We start from the raw sequence: 18,412 nt of genomic DNA on the forward strand, positions 1-18,412 counted from the left end.
CGGTCCAAAAGATCTGTTTAGAATCCAAATAAACATTTGGTGTCTACAGGTCAAAATGTTGCTTTGCTACATTGTTGTAAAATGACAAAGACCTTACAACTTTAAAAAATTCTCACGATCCTTTAGGCAATGGATGCTTTCAGTATTTCAATTAATATACATTGTAATTCAAGTTCCACCTACTTGATTCATGGCCTAAACAAGACTGACACTTCAACTAGGAGGTATTTAAACTTTATTTAAATACCAACCTTTGGTACGAGACACACATCCGAAATACCACACACACACAAAGATAATTATGCCTTTCAAAACACCCACAATATCAACAAAGGAACTACTTTAAATCAACAAATGATGCCGACTCTTCCCGCTTTTCCTAACCTTAACAGTAACAGTGAAGACATTTTTTTTTTATTTCCACACTATTAATCCCCCTAATCCAAAATAAAAACAGGACAAAAATGCATGTTCACACTAACAAAACAAGTCCATTAAAAAAACTGAAATCCACAACATACGTCCAAGACAAATCAGCCCCATGGCTGGCAAACCCTGTGCTAAATATGGATTTCAAAGGGGAGAGCAGCCTGTCTTTCAACAGAGGTCTGCGGCAGTCCAGGCGGGGTTGTTAATTTGTCTCGCTTGACCCCGTCTTTATCTGGGGGGGATGTATCTAGTTTGTAGAGGTGCTTTTATCTAGACCTCTAAATATGTTTGAATTGAAAAGAGGGGTTATGATGTACTTATAGTGCCCTGAGCAGGGGGCAGTAGGGGAAAGGGTCAGTCTCTCCCTCTCTCTCTCCCTCTCTGTCCCCCTGTCTTCCCAGCCCTCTGTTGAACCCCCCTGTGGCTCACACCCCAGTTCAGGGGACCTTTTGGGTCTCCTTTTCGCGTCCTCTGTGTCTGGGGTCACAACCACATTCTGCTCCAAGCCTTTTGCTTATCCGAGTGGAACGGCCCCTGTGTCAATTTAGACAAAAAACACACACACATACACACACACACACACACACACAAGTGGAGGCTGCTGAAAAAAAAAACGGATTTTTTTCCCACTGCTGTTTCTCACGGAGAATAATATGTTCCACCAAATATTTATTTGTGCATTCTTTGCGTCTTACATGTGGGCAGTTGTTGGCTGTTGAGTCACTTGTTTCACTCTCACGCACGATGACACAAGGGCAGTGCAATGGTGAATGGGATGCTGTGAGCTGCAGATAATTACTAAGCTGCTGAAGCTGCTCGCAATGGTTCTGTGTTATTTTCAAAAGAGACTTTGTCTGAAAATGTTGTCCCTTGTAAAACGTCATTTGTGGGGAATGGCAGCTTCGGCAGTTTCACTTCTGATCTTCGGAGTGTTTCCCCGGTGCACCATGGAGTTAACCGATTTAAGTAACAGGCACGATAAAAACACGCAATTTTTTTTTTAATGCCCTACCAATTTAGGAAAATCCACCTCTTATGAGCTGTTTTGTGTCATGACTAGAAGATGACAACGCTGGGTTCCTGAGGAGTGGTGCCGTTCCTAAACAAAGTAATACAGCATTCAAAGTTGCTAGCAACAACTCTGCATTCCTGAAGGACTTCCTACATGACACCTGCCTCGGGGAACTGCTCTAATGCTATTCCTTTCCACGCCGTGTTTGCTTCAGAAGCATTCCGAAATGCTACGAAGATCGTAGTGACTGGAATCTGCACGGGCCAAATTCCTGGAATTGCATTTACCCACGGCCTCACAGGGGTCCGAGGGGGAATCGTGCCTTTTTTTTTTTTTTTTCAGGGGATAACAAAACTTTTCCATGGCGAGCGCGTTCGGTGGGGCAACACCTGCATGGGGCCGCACTGTAATGGTGCGCTTCTGGAGGGCCTGCGGAGAGGGGGGCAGATTGGCTGCAATTAGACGAGACACCACCTGTCGACCCAGTCAGAGACTCCCGCTCGCCCGGCCTTTCAGCGGTGCGGTGCCCTGTAGTTAACGTGTGGGAATGCACACCCTGTGCCTTATCGCTTTATTGTTAACGGCCTCTTTCTTTTTCTCTCGCTCTCTTGCTCTTTCTTTCTTTTCATTTCATTTCTTCCCTCGTTCATTTGGTCTTTTTTTTTCTCTCGTTCTTTCCCATAAAACACACAAGAGACAAATTGAATTCTTGACTCCTGAGACACGGCCCAGCTTGAGAGAGAGAGAGGCAAGAGTGAAAGACGTGGGATCTTTTCTTTCTCTTCGTCTTCCTTTTCATTTTCTTCTCTTCCAGAGTGGGGTGGAACGATGAAGGCAGGGGTGTGGCGTGGGACCGTGGCGGGTGGTGAAGGGGGAGGCAGGGGTGGTGGGGGTGGTGGTGGGGGTATGAAGGGAGGGGTGTCTTGCTGTACTTTGATACTCAGGGTCAGGGGTCACGCTCCAGCCACTGGGAGCGAGAGTGGCGATTCGGAGAGGGTTAGGATTGGGGGGTGGGGGGGCGGGGCGGGTTCATCCAACAGCTATCCTCCTATTGAGCGTCTCAAAAGACACGGCCCCAGCAACATCTCGGCGGTTGTGCTTGACGAGTTCAGGACAAAAAACACGGACCCCCTGTCAGAAAACAAAATGACCCTTTCTCACCTCTCCTTGGGGCTGCTTCTCTTTTCGGTCTCTCGGACCCCTGCCACCCCACCGCCCCCCGACTCCATCCTAACTGCCCACTCCCTCCAGTTTGGAGTGGTCAGCGGCAGCCCCCAGCCACCACTGGGGCTTTGTGTGCCCGAGCCCTTTGATGCCGACAGGCGGGCGGGCGGGCGGGCAGGCAGGCAGGCAGGCAGGCAGGCAACCGTTGGCTGACCCTTGTCCCCTTCACTCTCCATTCCGGTGGGCATTTTGGGCACTTAGTGACTTAGGGCCTCTGTGATCTGCGGTGCCCAGTGGGCTGTAGTCCAACAAGCAGGTTGACACTTAAAATGGAGGGAGACGTGAGAAAGAAAAACATGGTCTGTTCATGTGGAAATTAATCTGCATTTAGAGGTGGAGTGAGCGAGGCAGTGAACCTCACTGAGCAACAGTTCATGTGGATAGGTAAAAGGACAGATGTACTATTTATCTAGCCCATATACTGACAGCCTACTGAGCTGCCAGCACACTCAAATTCAAACTTGAAAACAGAATCAAAATCCCAAAATCATTTACATTTACCCGATTGGAGATCGACCACTTGAATTGAAAGTGCATAGAGATCATGCAAATCTATTCTTATCGTCACGTACTTCCTCTAATGCATATTTTCCAACAAAAAAAATGCCTTAGCACAACATGGTTTATGCAAACATAATAAAAGAAGATGGTTGACAAAGGGGTCTCCTCTGAAAGAGTCCAGTTTGCTGTTGAAACTTGGCTAGGGGGCAGTCTTGTGAAAGAGAGCAATGCCGGGCACTGCTCTGTGATGTCATGCTTCAACTACTTGTAGTCTACATCCCTGTAGTAGATGATCAAAACTCAACTTCTCTTCAATGAGTCCTGGTAGGCCTATTTGAGGCCTGTTCAGCTTTACCATTAAATGGTTGCATATGCTTTTGAGAACTATGAATGAACTTTAATGATGGGAAAATATTATTTACGTTATGTCTGACAGAACTACGGTGCTTTGGTCAGTAGTTATAGCAGGTCTTTTACTTTGGTCCGAGCAACCTCATAACTGTTAATTTATAAACTGATTTCTTTCACAAATTTATATAAAAAAATCTTGGTGTTGTTTCGTAGTCCTTTGTGATGTGTTGAAATTGTATGGTATGCGCCATAGAATGATATATAGCCATGGAAATCACAATCAGATCAAATTGGCAAACTGTGCATATATACATTGAGGGTGTGGTGAATCAGTGTCAATACATGGTAAGCTGATCCAAGTCCGTCAAAAGCAAATTAAGAATCAAATCATTTCGATGGATACATTTCTACCCGCCAGGAATTCATGAATGTTTCTTATTTTCTAAATTTCCACAACCTCTCAGTTCTCGGTTCAGTCATGCTGAATGTTATCTTTTGACAGACACCAATACAGCATGCATCACACAACGCATTGGTTCTCCGATCTGTTTCTCTGAGGTGGCTTAAGTTTATTTTTTATTTTCATTGCAGAGCACATTGAAGTGCTTCTTTGCTAAATCTGAAAACTGCGGACACGGGGGCTCCCTTTCCAGAAGCCTTCGAGACCAAGCAGGCTTATCGACCTGTATCAGGGTGAGGGAAGACTTCACATCAAAGGAATGGGGGGCGATGGGGGAGGCTGCGTGGGTGGGTGGGTGGCGGTAGTCTGCAGAGGACGATTGATTTGCTGGGGTGTAACCTGGTGCACACTCAGGGCTAGAGTTTCCCCTGGCCAGGATAGAGTCTCACACACTCAACAAGTCCCATCTTGTCAGCAGTGGTCTGGCATTACAGGAAACAATTTAGCTGAGCCGACTATTAATCTCACACTCTAATACACACACACACACACACACACACACACACACACACACACACACACACACACACACACACACACACACACACACACACACACACACACACACACACACACACACACACACACACACACACACACACACACACACACACAGGTCACCTTTACGGCAAACTAGCACTAGTCCAGAGAGAAAAGAAAGAAACCAGACGGAATAGGTGGACGATACAAAGGCCCTAAAAATGAGCACGTAAGCAAACAAACCGTGTCTAACGTCAGATGTGGGCAGCTGAACTGCACTCTCTGTTCCTTCAAGGCCAATGGGTTTGCCCGTCAGCCCAGCAGTTATCTCTCCAGCTCTCTTGACAGTCACGCACCCTCTGCTACCACCCTTGACAATCCCATCATTAAATATGGATCTATATACATACATTAACTCAAACATGTCAGGCCCATTTTGTTGTCACAGATGGGAACCCAACACATATTTGTCAGGAGGACAAGTGATGATGGTACAATACCTGACCACCCCGAATGACTCGTGATCGTCAAGGTAGATACGGGCACAGCCTGCTGTCTACTACACGTATTAGGTTTCCTAGCCCAGCAAAATCTCAATCTGATGTACCCTGAAGTGGACTTAAGCACTCGTCAGAATTGCATGGGTGGCAGTCAGCGCAGACGGTCTCACTGAGGGGGCATTTGATACTCTCTTTGAAACCGGGGCTCCAGCACTTGTTTGCTAAAACAAATATCATCCGCCATCAATCCGCTGTTGGTAAACAAATGGAGGCACGCACATCAAAATGTCAAGGGTGTGCCCAGCTTTTCTTCTGGACTGTTGTTACTAGCAGGACGGAGGCTGTATCCAGTAGGTCGACACACTGACTAAGCTTTCTTTAGCATTATTCATGGTGAAGCCTCTTAGTGAGGCGTTGTCTTTGTCTCCTCACTTATTTACATTTCACATTAAAATTTTACATTTAGTGATTTGGCAAATGCTTTTACCCTAAGCGCCCAACAAATAAGTCTACAATTCAAACTTACAGCAGTTGAAATTCAATTGATTATAGAGGGGGAAAAAAGAAAAGAAAATAGCCAAGAAAAATCACCCCTCAGGTTTGCAGGATGTAAGTGCTAAAAGGAGTAAGGACAATAGTATTTCTTCAGAGTTTTATAGAAGTGCAACAGAAGCTGCATAAGAGTTGTGTCTTCAGCTGCTTTCTGAGTCTAGGGGAGATCCTTCCACAGGGCTGTATATAGCACTGGGGCTGCACTGGCCAGCCCCAATCAAGCAGGAAGCCACAGGCAGGATGAAACAGATGTAAATGAGAGGCCATTAGTGGCAATGAGGACCTTTCGCCTGGACAGGGGGCAGATGAATCCACATCAGGGGAAACAGGCTGACTGAAGGCCCACATGGCAGACAAAAGCACCCCCCACCACCTCCAAACACACTCCACCCCCCCACCCCCCCCCCCACACACACACACACACTCCACCCCCACCCCCCCCCCCCCCAACTCAGACAGGGGGGGGGAGGAGGAGGAGGGAACATAGACTTTCAGGGTTAATAGATAAAGAATCAGAAATCATTAGTGCCGTTTTCCCCCCAAATTCTTTAGGTGTGTCTTTTCTTTTAGAATCTTTTCTATGCTGACTGTCTTTTGGCGAGGACTTTGACTGCAGAATCAAAACAAAGCATGCCAGAGAGAGAGAGAGTGTGTGTGTGTGTCTGTGTGTGTGTGTGTTTATATATTATTAGTGAGGAGGACTTACTATACACAATAACTGTTGGATGGACAGGAGGGTTCATTTGATGCTGTGCCTCAAAGCAAATCCCAAGCTTTGGCTCAGGGCATTATGATTTATAAATGTATTTTCATTCAGAGCCACGGCTGTGAGTCCTGCCCCGTGAGCCTAAAGAACATACTGGTCCAAAGGTCCAACGCTCTAACACTTTAACTCCTCTGAAACTTTCATGGAACCAGACTTTCAAGATTCCCAGCTTGGAATGATTCAAACCCCCGCACCGTACCGATATAACGAAACAGCGCGGCACACAATGCGGTCGCGGAGCGGTGCAGTGCGGAGAGCACAAGGTCTATTTCGCCGAGGCAATCACAGAGAAAGGCCACGGGATGGTGGCCTCCGGCTGGGCCCAATCAGCTGTAAAAAAAAAAAAAGATACAGGACTGCGAGACGGTGCAGACGCAACCTTGCCATTTCTCTCCAGCCACAATACACTCTTAACAGACCTTGAGATGATACTTGATGGAGAAAAAAAAGAGGGGAGGAGGGTGGAAAAAGAAGAGGGAGTAAAGGAGAAATAGACGAGGGAGACAGGGCACATGGGCGAACAAGGAGACAGAAGGGTGGCAGACGAACAGATGGAAAGAGAGAAAAGGAAAGAGGGAGAAGAGAGAACGAAGGGGTGAGACAAAGAGAAAGAGTAGAGAGAGACAGAGGGGGAGAGAGCTTTGATGATGGGTGTGATAAAGGAATCACTCAGTTTTTCAATTTTGGTTTTCTCTCCTGCTTTTTGACTTCTTGCATCCCTTTTGCCGTCGCTATCATGTTTTAGTTTCTCTCTTCTCTCTCAACCATTTCCCTCTCTCCCACATCTCCTCTCATCCTACCTCCCTCTGTCTCTCTTTCTCTTTCTCTCTCTCTCTCTTCGTCCCTTCCTCCCTACCACCACCCCTCCTCCTCGCTCTCTCAATCTCTCTCCCCTCCCTGTCTCTCTCTCTCTCTCTCTCTCTCTCTCTCTCTCTCTCTCTCTCTCTCTGGGACAGGGGGACGCACACGGCTGTGTCTCTTCTCTCTGACTCTGGGCCCTTTAGATAGCCCAAGCGTGACGTTGGAACAATTACATTTGCAACACAAGGGGCTCCCCTTTCTCCCTGCCTCAGCTCTTCAAATTAAAACATGCATTGTGCCATCACCATTAAAAGAAAACACAACACGGCCTCTCCAACACGTCATTCTCTCTTTCTCTTTTCTTTCTTTCTCTATCCCCTCTCTCTCTCTCTCCCCCAGGTCTCATCCCTTCTGAGGTCGGTCTTCTCATTTTTAACGACAGCACCAGATTCACCCTTGAAACATGAATCTCAGTCTTAACACATTCTTTGGCCTGCAACTACAGTATGGGGGCCTTTGGAGGAGCGGCTGCTGATTTTGCCATCAAATTTATTGTTTGCAATCAGGTATCCAGGTGTGGCATTCCAGTTAGCCAAATTAAAGAGAGGCGCTCACTAAATCCTGTCAAGTTACTTACTTACAGAGAGTAAATCAACAACAACGATACTCCAACAACCACAACAAACAACACTTTAGCGCTTTCAGCCCCACTCCACTCATGTTGGAGCAAGGCTTTTAAAAAGCGGTTTATAGGTTAGTCAACACCTTCATTCCTAGACATTTTAATTACCTGCTCCAGTCATCAATATGTTAACGGGGGCACTGGGCCGTTATTTGGGGGTAGCAGTCTGTGCTGAGGGGCCTGCTATTTCAGCCTTAAAATTGGAGAATTAATGACGTGGATAATCGTCTGTGATTCTGATGTGTACTTCCCGCCCGGGAAGACAGGAGCAGCAGGGCTTGATATTTCGGCTGAGCGACTTGTACACCGCCGGGCCAGGCTGAGCCAAGATGGGCTGGGGTCGGCCAGCCTGGTCAAGTAAGCGAGCCTATCAGGCCCTCGGAATGGACCGAGTGACCGTCTGAGGTGCCACTTGACTCAGTGAACTGACTGTCTGCCTGCCGTTCTGTCTGACAGACTCTGACTCTGGCCCAGCATCTGTCCTACATGGCTGCCCCCTTTTTCTCCTTGGTATTAACGGTGACGCCGTGACCATGATTATTTTTCATTTTACAGAAGGGAGGTGGGTGGGTGGGTGGGGGGGTGAGGTGCTGTATTAAACGCTTTGTGGTTGTAACACCCTTCTCATTTTCCCCTCTTCTTTTTTTCCTTTTTCTTTCAGTGACGGCCAAACGAGATGAGTATGTCTGCCTGCTGGATCAGCTGGCGAGAGCGTCGGAGGAGCAGGTGGAAGAAGGACACTAGCATAACAGACTCATGTGTCCGTGTGTCAGTGAGCGTGAGTGGGAGGACACACGGCCCAGCAATCAAAGGCAACAGGCAGGGGAAGGCGACCTTGCTTGGCCATTAAATCCTGCCTAAGGTTTTCCCCTGATTTTTTTTTATGTGTGTGTGTGTGCGTGTGTGTGTGACTCTCCTCTGCACAAAGTCAGAGCTGACTGTAGTTTGTCTTCAGGAAAAATATATATACATCAATATATTATGTTATCCATGACATGAAACCTCAATTTAAATAGATAGAGAGATAAATGTATCTACAAATCAATGAGCCTATTCTGACAAGCCTTATAAAACTAACATCAGTAACTCAATGAATCGTCTGAAGGCCTCTTTCCACTGCAGGAAATAGTGAGCCATTTTAGGGCAGTCCACACCTCTGTGCTTGTTTCGACTGCAGGAACCAACCCTGTAGGAGCCCTTTCAGGGCTGTTAAATAAGATGCCTTTTGACACTTTGACGCTTATTGGTTAAATGCGACGTGAGTGGAATACAACAACAAGCGGCATTTTCCAAACCAGCTAGTGTATTTTTTTTACCAGAGCTTATGCGGTAAATTAATTATAGTTTACGGAGTTAACATGTTGGGGTTACCGTCAATGAATGAGCACAGGCCAAACGTCAGCTGAAATGTAGGCTTTCATTAATCAACAGTGGTGCTGGTATCTTCATTTATCAAGTAATTCTGCAATGAAGCCATTTAACCAAGTGTTAGCAACTTCATGGCAAAATTCAACTGTTGAATCAACCTTGGGGAAACCCTAGAAATGATCTGGCTTAACAGTCTATCGGTGCTGCCACTGGTGAAATATATCGTTATTTTGTCATGCTCGGGAATTGAGCTCGCAATCGAAGAGCAAAATGATTAAGCTACGTAAACTTGTAGGTCCGCCACTGATTCAACATGCTCAATCAGCCGAAAAGCAGCAAACAGGGGTCTGGCTAGTGCCAACAGATTAGGGCTGCAGATGCTTATAGACGTCATTGGCCGACATTGGCCGATTACCAACCATTGGCCTGGTGTGCATGGGACTTAAACGTGCAAGCCACTTCAAAGTCCCATGAGTTCCTGCAGTGGAAAGGCCCCAAAAGAGTTTACAGCAAACGTTGACCAGATAAAACATAAATCTATTTGTTATTGCTGCACAAATTCTTATATTTTCGTATTTAGCAGCAAGGTCAGCATAGTTAGCATGAAATGGTAATTCCATTGTGTGTTATGTGGAAGACTGAAGTCAAACGAGAGAGAGAGAGAGAGAGAGAGAGAGAGAGAGAGAGAGAAGGAGGGGAGACATCTGAATGGGAATAAGTGGCCATGTTTCTGTGCCATGAAGGGGGATGAGATTCTGCTTGGTAAGCATTTCAGGGGGTGGATTGCATCTCCCCCCTCCCCTCCCCTCCTCTCCCATGCTGTCCTACCGTCCTACCACCCACCCCCCCAACCACCCCCACCCTCCACCCACCAAACCTCCCCATGCACTTCAGAGGTGTTGGCTGACTGACATCAAAGCCGCCTCTTGGCAATAAATAGAGGAGTCATCGAGCCACCTGCACCGGAGTTCCCCGTCTATGACAATGTCACCCCCCGCCACCTCCACCCCCTCCCAGACCACCCTTCTATCTGTCGCCCATCCACAACGACCCCCCATGACACCCACCCACCCACCCAGCCAGCTAGCCCCTTTCTTCTATCCAGTGTCCTGGGATACTGTTTACACTCACTGTTTGGACAATATCCGATTTGCTTGAATGCAAGAGGCTTGAAGTCAAGGTCAAGCAGTGAATCACACAGATGCCAAAAGATAAGTATAAAAAAGGCATGTGGCTTGCCAGGTCACACTTAAAACATCACAGGGATGGGCCTCTGAACATTTTCAGCAGTATGATGGCTTGTTGCTGTATCTATCTATCTAAGACATAACTGTGCAAAGACAATCAGACACTAAATTACAAAATGTATCCCTGAATCCCTAGCTAAATACTGCATACAGGCATACTACTCCAGTTTCATTTTGAGTGTGTTAATGAGTACAGACATTGCACATACACACACTATGGCCCGCTTCAGTCATACTTCAGACTAACCCAGCATTAATCCTATTTTGGGAAAACCCTGCCAGCACTGCTTATCTAAACAAAAACAAGTTACGGATCTAACGTTAATGACTGAAATGCAACGGATATTTCTCTCAAAGTGTGACGTTTATTTCAAAAAGACAAAACTTACCCTATGCTGGGACTTATGGCAACAGACCAGACCCTATCAAAGGTTGGGATGGTGTGCAAACATTCACCTAGACGATTTGGAGACAGTGTCCAGATCTACAAAGCAAACACACAGACAAATAACTATTGTACAAGGCAAGGGGGAGACTTATTACAGCTTGAAATGTACAGTGAAGAAAACAGGGCAGAGAAGCAGCTTAATCTTAAATAACACAATTCTGAACGTCCGCTTCAAAGGTTGGGAAAATGAATGATGCTTGTCCTGGGAAAAGGAAAATCAGGACATTTCAGGACATTTACAGGCTATTCAGCCAAACATCCACCTGCTCTGGTCTCCAATATGTGCTCCCAACAGGAATACTCGACTAGTGCGTCATAAACCTAAGGCTTGCCAAATCTCCATTTTGGCACAAGCAGAAGATGCGCCACCACTGTGATGCTACTGTACCTCCAGGATCTCAAAAAAGATTCTGTTCCATTGGGTCACATCACAACCCTGAAATGTTTTTTCACATTCCAACACCTGAATAAACTTTACGGTTCCTGGATAAGTATTTGGCTCATAATTGTGTAGACACTAAACATTAAAGGATTCCATCAGAGTGGATCCTTGACTGCGATACATCAGGTTGAGGAAAAATAGATGGGAATAACAGATATACTGACAGTAATGCCATGAACTAGGGAAGATACAATACCAAACTGGGCTTTTTTTGGGACTAGATTAGTGATCTATAACAAAAGAGTGGCAACTTCTTCAGCCACGTTTTTAATTATAGATCAGTGGTCTAGACCACTATGCCTCAAAAAGATATGACAATAAGGTTATGGCCCGCCTTTTGCAAACTGAAATGTCCTCAAATCAGACTGCTCTGTTTGTTGACAGGAAGAGATGGAGATTGTTGTAAGCAGTTATTACACTGTTCTTACCCGTGCTGTCCTGTCTCTGGAGCCACTGACTATCAGGCCTCCTTTGGAATCGATGCAGTTCACCTCCTGGTTGTGGCCATAGAACTCCATGGAGAAGTCATCTCTTCTGTTATGGATGATAATTTTGCCATCCCTTGAGAGAGATGAAACAAAATGTATTTCAAAGTTGTAACATAGAACATGGAATACAATGAGCAGTGACCTATTGTAGTGGGCAGATCCACAAACCTGACAGAGAATTCAGGCACTCATACACCAAAACATAACGCAGCAGGAGAACAAGCTGATGCCCACAAAGAGAGGTACTATTTTCATTAATAAATCTTGCTTTAAAACATGGGATACCACCTCTTCTGCTATTTAATGAATGTTTTTCACAGTGACAAAAACAAAGCATTAGTAACACAAAGATGAGGAGAACAAATGACCCCAAATTTACCCTCCAGCACTGATGAGATGTGTATCTGTCAGGACAAATCTACACACATCCTCTTGGTGTCCTGAAAACAGAGCAAACCGGCTGTGCTGGAACCTCCCTCTTCTTGGACGCAGATGGTACGCTCCGATGTCCGCAGCCTGAGACAGATACAGCACATCACCGTCCAGCTGTATCCATGGCAACAAGCTGTATGGAAACACAATCAAGAAAGTGGAAATCACGCCCTCGCACATCTCTCGTTTCACTACATCTCAATTTGGTTTCTATGGGATTAAGGTGACAAGGAGACTAAACAAAACAATATGTATTACTCAGTCAATGACACACCCAGGTGAAAGACGTATTTTGATAGGAACAAAGAAAGAGAGAGAAAGAAGTCACACCAGGACTACAACTGGATCATATTCTGACACTGTTTTAAATACCCATCTGTGGTACGGAACTATAAACCCCTATGTCCTTTCAACATTTCCACTCAGATACTTTATGTTTCTTATTAGAGATAATGAACACTGCTGAACTCACTTTGGCTTCCACTTCATCAGAACCTCTTTACGACAGCAGCCTTGTGACCAGTTCTGCGATGTCCTCACCCTGTCCTTTAAGAGAATACATGGATACCTGTGGCAATAAATAGATGTCTTACAATACAGCATACAATATGATGACTGTCTACCATTCACACAAACAATATGCCAAACTTATTACACTGTATGCTACACTTTAATGTCCATCAAGAAATTAAACACAGGATAAAACAGGATCAGGGGAGGCTCGGTGATTTCCCAACAAATCACTCCCTGAGGATATATGCAGCAAAGATGAGATATGAATCCGTGCTCATTCTTAACTGATTAGCCAGACTGGTGGGGATGAAGAGGGTGACTGTGGTCAAATCCGTGCTGCCATGAAATCAATTTACACTGGCACACACTAATTAAAGCCCTCCCATAGGTCAAAGAGATTTGAATGTGTGACAAACAGCACAAACATTGTGGATGATTTAGGGTGGCTAACAACCAAGCCCCTCCATGTCTTCTTTTTCTGCTTATTCAGTGAGGGAAAGGGGGAACAAGAGAATATATACATACAATCTATATTTACGCAGGCCGAAAATCCTGAACGGAAGCATGGAGTTGCATATACTGGAAGGGCCAAGAGACTACTTTTAGGAATGATTTAAAGAAGCAGACTATTGTTTTTTATTGTCAAAAGACACCTAATACCTAAAAACACAAAATAGTGAAACTGTTGCATCTGTTACATTGTCAACAAGTTCTTAAAAAGACAAAATGCTAACTTACACAGCATAACCAGGAATATTGTGGAAGCACGAAAATAGAAAACTATAAATATAGTTTTCATGTAGGATACATGGACTGTTAACGTTGAATTGTCACATTTTATGTGATGTTTATGTCAAACACTGACAAAGCTAACCTTACGTAGTTAATGTGTATGCACTGAGCACGAGTTAGTGTTTTAGTTGTTTGCGTCGTTGTGCAGATTTCATATGTTGGTTGTGGGAATGTGAGACGAACGTGATAGAGAGCAACGTTGTACAGGATATACACAAGTAGCCAACTACGTTTATGACCTGTCATATATGAATGTTTAAAAAAGAGTCGTATCCCAATGCCTAATGTTCGGCGGTAACCATACGAACACCAAGTGATGAGTGCAGCTCGCTTGCAGCTGTCTAGACCCTAACCTGCAACATAATTATTTATTTTCACATCCTAAGCGCAGTGCTACCTTGTAATGTAAAGAAACATTTCACAGGCTGATAGCTAACGAGCAATACTAGCTAGCTAGCTCTCCTTAAAATGTGGCTGGTGGCATCACATGGCTAGTACAAAAATAACACGAAACGTAAGAGACGCACTACTTCTATTTTATTTTACAAACATTTGACACAAGTGACAACCGAGAGGTCTGAGAGACCAACTCATGTTTACACCGCAGCTTTCACATAAGAAACCCTACGTAGGTTTTACGCTGAACAATGACGCAGGTGCCGTCGGAAGTGCACACTATTGGGTATCAGTGCTACGTAAATAGAGTAAGACGCAAGCTGGGGCCTGATAAGAAATGTGGCAAGAAAGAAATATATCTCTTACAAGTCTCCTCCTTGTCGTGTTATTCCTGTGTTTATAAGGTCTTTGGCTATCTTCCTCCATACTGCATCACGACTTGTGAAATGATAAAGTTTCCTGCAAACTTGAGAGAGACGACACAACGACTTGCAGTCCAAATACGACAGGATGAGGTACAGGACATCATCTGGCAACTGAAATATACACATATTTCAAGTCCTTTCGAGTGTTAGTCTATATATATCCCTATAATTCAGACCTAGACGTTTGTCAACGCCTTTGGTATGGACTCGATCAACGACGTTAAAGAGAAAGACACCGTATTCCATTTTTTTTTTTCAAAGCGTGTTGACAGAGTTTGTGTAGGAAGCCATTACATTACGACTGAGCATCACGTGATTGACGTAACGTAACATTTTCAGTAGCCGTAGAAGCCCTCGTGGGTTGCACAGTATTTGCAGTGAAGGCGTATTGGGACGTTATCTATAACATTTTAATTCTAATAAATTGAAATCATTTTCAATCATACTGTAAACATTTTCGTCACGTGTTTTTGAAATAGGCTATAGATGATGTCATCTTCAGGGAGATTAATACATTTTGTATCATAGCACACTGGCTGAATATGGTAGAAACCAGGGTTACTCATGATGTAGTTGTCAACATATTTCAGTGAAAACATAGATAGCATAATGTCATAATGACATAATGTTCTGCATAATGTTTGGAATGTATTGACATGTTTAGGAAGATTAATATGAATAGTAATGGAATCCTCCCTTTTTGAGCAGCTAATATTCAGGAGGTTTCTACCGATATAGTGAGGGGGAATGTAGACAGGGTGAAAACAACGGGTGTGGGTTAGCAGAGAGCAGGGAATAGACAGCATTCAGACCAGGCTGGGGCGGTGCTAGGAGTTGGAAACATTCAGGGCTTAGCCCAGACCTGTAGGGTCCAAAGGGTTCCTCAACCCGTGAGCATTTTTCTTAATTTGAAATGGAAAGGCTGGCGAGGAGCTGGCTTTTTCTGATGTAAGCTACAGGTGTCACTTTGAAGAGGTTGATAATTGAATTGTATGCGTGTGTATCTCTCTCTCTCTCTCTCTCTCTCTCTCTCTCTCTCACCTTCTCTCTCTCTCTCTTTCTCTCTCTCTTTCTCTCTATCCCACCCTGTTAGTGTGTGTGTGCATATGTGTTATTGTGTATACTTCAGTGTTTGTGTTTGGGGGATTATGAACAGGAGTCCAAAAAAACACTTTTTTTTGTCAAAGGCCAATACACCTTCTGATATAATAAAACAGACTTTGACTTTGATATGCAGCCCATTACCAGGTGTAGACTATTCTGATTTACTCTGACTAGTACGGACCACTTTATTCAAATTAACATCATACATTTCTTTCCTACTGCTTGATGAGTAACATGGCATAGTAGACATGCTCAGTGGTTACCATCACAATACATGGCTGGTACAAGAGCTCAAAATGTCTAAAAGGGCTTATCTGAATAGTACTAAACAAAAAAATGAAGGGGCGGTTTGTGTTCTTATTTCTTTTTGGCCAGAAATCATAAAAAAGGCTTGATTGTAAATGGGGTCAACAAAAAATGTGTTTCCATGGCAAGGCCAGCGTGAACAGCCCTTCACCATTTAAACATTTTGAGTTGAGGCTTGTCATTGTTCCTCTTATTAAGAGTGTTTTTTTCCTCGTGTCTTTTGGCCTCTTTAGACTAGATTTCTCAGAGGACATGCTCAGTTGCTTGTGGAATGCAATTTTGTCCTTTTCTTCCTTCCCTCTCTCCTTCAATCACTCTCCCCATCCACCCCTTCAGTCTACGGCAGATTCGAATGCCTTGATGTTTTTTTTTTCTTTTCTCCCCCCCCCCCCACCCCACCCCCCTCTCTTTCTTTTTTTTTGTATGGTGAGCCCCTTGTCATTGACGGTGGACCCCATCTCATGTAAGCATTCAGAGCTGTCATTGTATAACATGTTTTTATATTACTGCCACAATGGGCCCATTTGATCTACGTTATGGTGTGTGATTGTCAGAAATGCAACTACTTGGTGGCTGCTTTTGTTTGGGCCCAAGTGGTGGTCTGACCTCCCCTCCCTCTGTCCAAGCTATTCAGTGCGCTGGGTATTCCTCCGAGCCCGCCCTGTGCAACCTTCAATGCAGCAGTCACAGGTATTACCACACATTTGGAAAAGAGAAAATGCCTGCAAAAGATGTTCTGTTGTTTACTGGGCCATTCATTCTGTAACAATAAGAGCGGGTGAAATAAAATACAAACGCTCTATGCAGATTGTCAAAAGGAAAGGCTTTGGATAGTGTGTGGCGTAAAGCTTGTAATTCTGAAATGGCTCTGAACTAAAAAATGTTTACATTTTCATCCATTCAGCCATCCATTTAGTCCTCCATTCATCCATTCATCCATCACAATGTACTTTCTATAAAAATATCAAATGTGGCTAATTGATACTTGCAATGAAACCTAAGAAACCCACGCTTGTATTTGCCCCCATTCTCCCTCTGCTTCAACTCTGAGAACAAAACAGGCTTTGATCATCTGTGCACAGCACACAATAGAAACATGAACATTTTTGTTTCAACTTCTGAAAAGTTGGCCACTCTGGGTGCCTGGGCCCTGAATGCTGGGATTTCTTTAAAAAAATAATTTATGGTTGGCTTTCCAGTTGAATTGACATGACTAAAAGGAAATGAAGAGGGAGGGGGGATCTTCATGTTTGATCTTTTTCCTTTTTTTTTAAGAGAGGGTGACCATGGTACACAGGGGCTCTCCCTGCGAGCTGGTAAACACATTTAGCTAGTAATTGTTCAGATCATTCTGACAATCAGTCTTAGAGATGCATGGACAAACAAAGGATTACAGCCCCAATTGGAAAAGTCAACAGGTCTCCCATGAGTCCCGTATATAAACAATTAAACTGTCGAGATTCATCTCTCTGATCCCCTGTTTGCATTTCAATTATGCCACAGAGTTTAGCTACTAGGCCTTCCTCTCCCTGGCCTTGTCTAAAGGAGTATGGATACATCCTTTTAGCATTTCACTTAACATTCAGGAAATTCATTAGGAAGTTTTAGCATTTTCATTTGAAAAAGTTAAAGGCACTTACAAAAGTGGTTTAGAAATATTAACATGACTAATATAACAGAGAAATAACTTAATCATATAAAATATACAATAATAGTATTATAGAAATAATTATAGTCCCTCAGTGTGACATACAATAAGAACAACCATCTGTGTAATGCAATTAAAAAAAATTGACAAAGGTCTTCAATTTCTGCAGTATTTAGTAAATCCCTTAAAGCCTTCTAAAGTCACACAATTATGATTTACCCAACTAGTTCTCATTCAAGTCCTGCCCCTTCTCCTGGAAAAGCTGAACAAAGGCTCAAAACGGTGAACGAAATATTTCAGAAATCCCTTCACACGATGGCTTTCTGTTAGTTTTGTGTTTGTGTAGGGGTGATTTTATGACCAGTGCTAGTTTGTCAGAGTGTAAGGCCAACCCAGTTAAGAGCCAGGGTCATCCACTCCTTTGCCCCCTGCCACTCTATGACTTCAGCAGGGGGCCTTGCACAAGTCTAAATTGCTCCCGAAGCAAATTAAGAAGGTAGCTCTGTTTGTCTATGAGGGGCTAAGGATGACGGTTGCAGCTCAATAAAATGGATGAAAGCCATTTTGCGCCCCTCTCTCTCTGTGGAATTGCTTCTAATTTGCATGGCATCACAAACAGCACTGAAGGTGTGATTTTTCCCACAACCTTACTCACTTCCCCAGGTCCTCTACAATTTTATAGTTATGGGGAGTAAAACAAGAAAAAAAACCTCTAAACAATGACTGGAATGAATAGATAGACAGATAGACATAGACACACATAAGTCAACAAAGTGTAGTTTAGTAATTTCTCACATGACAACCTAAAAAATAAGGAAGTATGCTCACCTACAGTAGTTATGCACATTTTGTTTCTCTGCAAAATGCTCAGTGGAAAACGGTGGAAAAAACAGGAATGCTACACACTGTACACAATGAGTCCAACTATTTGCATGACCAATATACAAAGCACTGTACCCTAGCGGACCGGGTCAGACGGAACTGGATCGAACTGGGCTCTGTTGGGCTGTATTCTGTTCAGCAGAACCGGACAAATGAGCAGAGA

General features: G+C 44.1%; 1 protein-coding gene across 2 annotated transcripts in view; it reads right to left on the reverse strand.

Annotated features, from left to right (window-relative positions):
* fbxw4 (F-box and WD repeat domain containing 4) overlaps window positions 1–15,286 on the reverse strand; it is a 34,726-nt gene extending 19,440 nt beyond the window's left edge. The window contains exons 1-5 of one of the 2 annotated variants that reach the window (XM_012840384.3): window positions 14,251–15,286; window positions 12,656–12,751; window positions 12,131–12,316; window positions 11,692–11,824; window positions 10,763–10,857 (exon numbers count right to left, since the gene is read on the reverse strand). In XM_012840384.3, coding sequence (XP_012695838.2) covers window positions 10,763–10,857; window positions 11,692–11,824; window positions 12,131–12,316; window positions 12,656–12,751; window positions 14,251–14,435 — 695 coding nt within the window. In that variant the 5' untranslated portion in view covers window positions 14,436–15,286. The remainder of the gene's footprint in view (window positions 1–10,762; window positions 10,858–11,691; window positions 11,825–12,130; window positions 12,317–12,655; window positions 12,752–14,250) is intronic. The other variant, XM_012840385.3, reaches the window with a different exon arrangement.
* Between the last annotated feature and the right edge of the window lie 3,126 nt (window positions 15,287–18,412).

The sequence above is a fragment of the Clupea harengus genome, chromosome 13, assembly GCF_900700415.2.
Source record: "Clupea harengus chromosome 13, Ch_v2.0.2, whole genome shotgun sequence".
Taxonomy (NCBI): Eukaryota; Metazoa; Chordata; class Actinopteri; order Clupeiformes; family Clupeidae; genus Clupea; species Clupea harengus.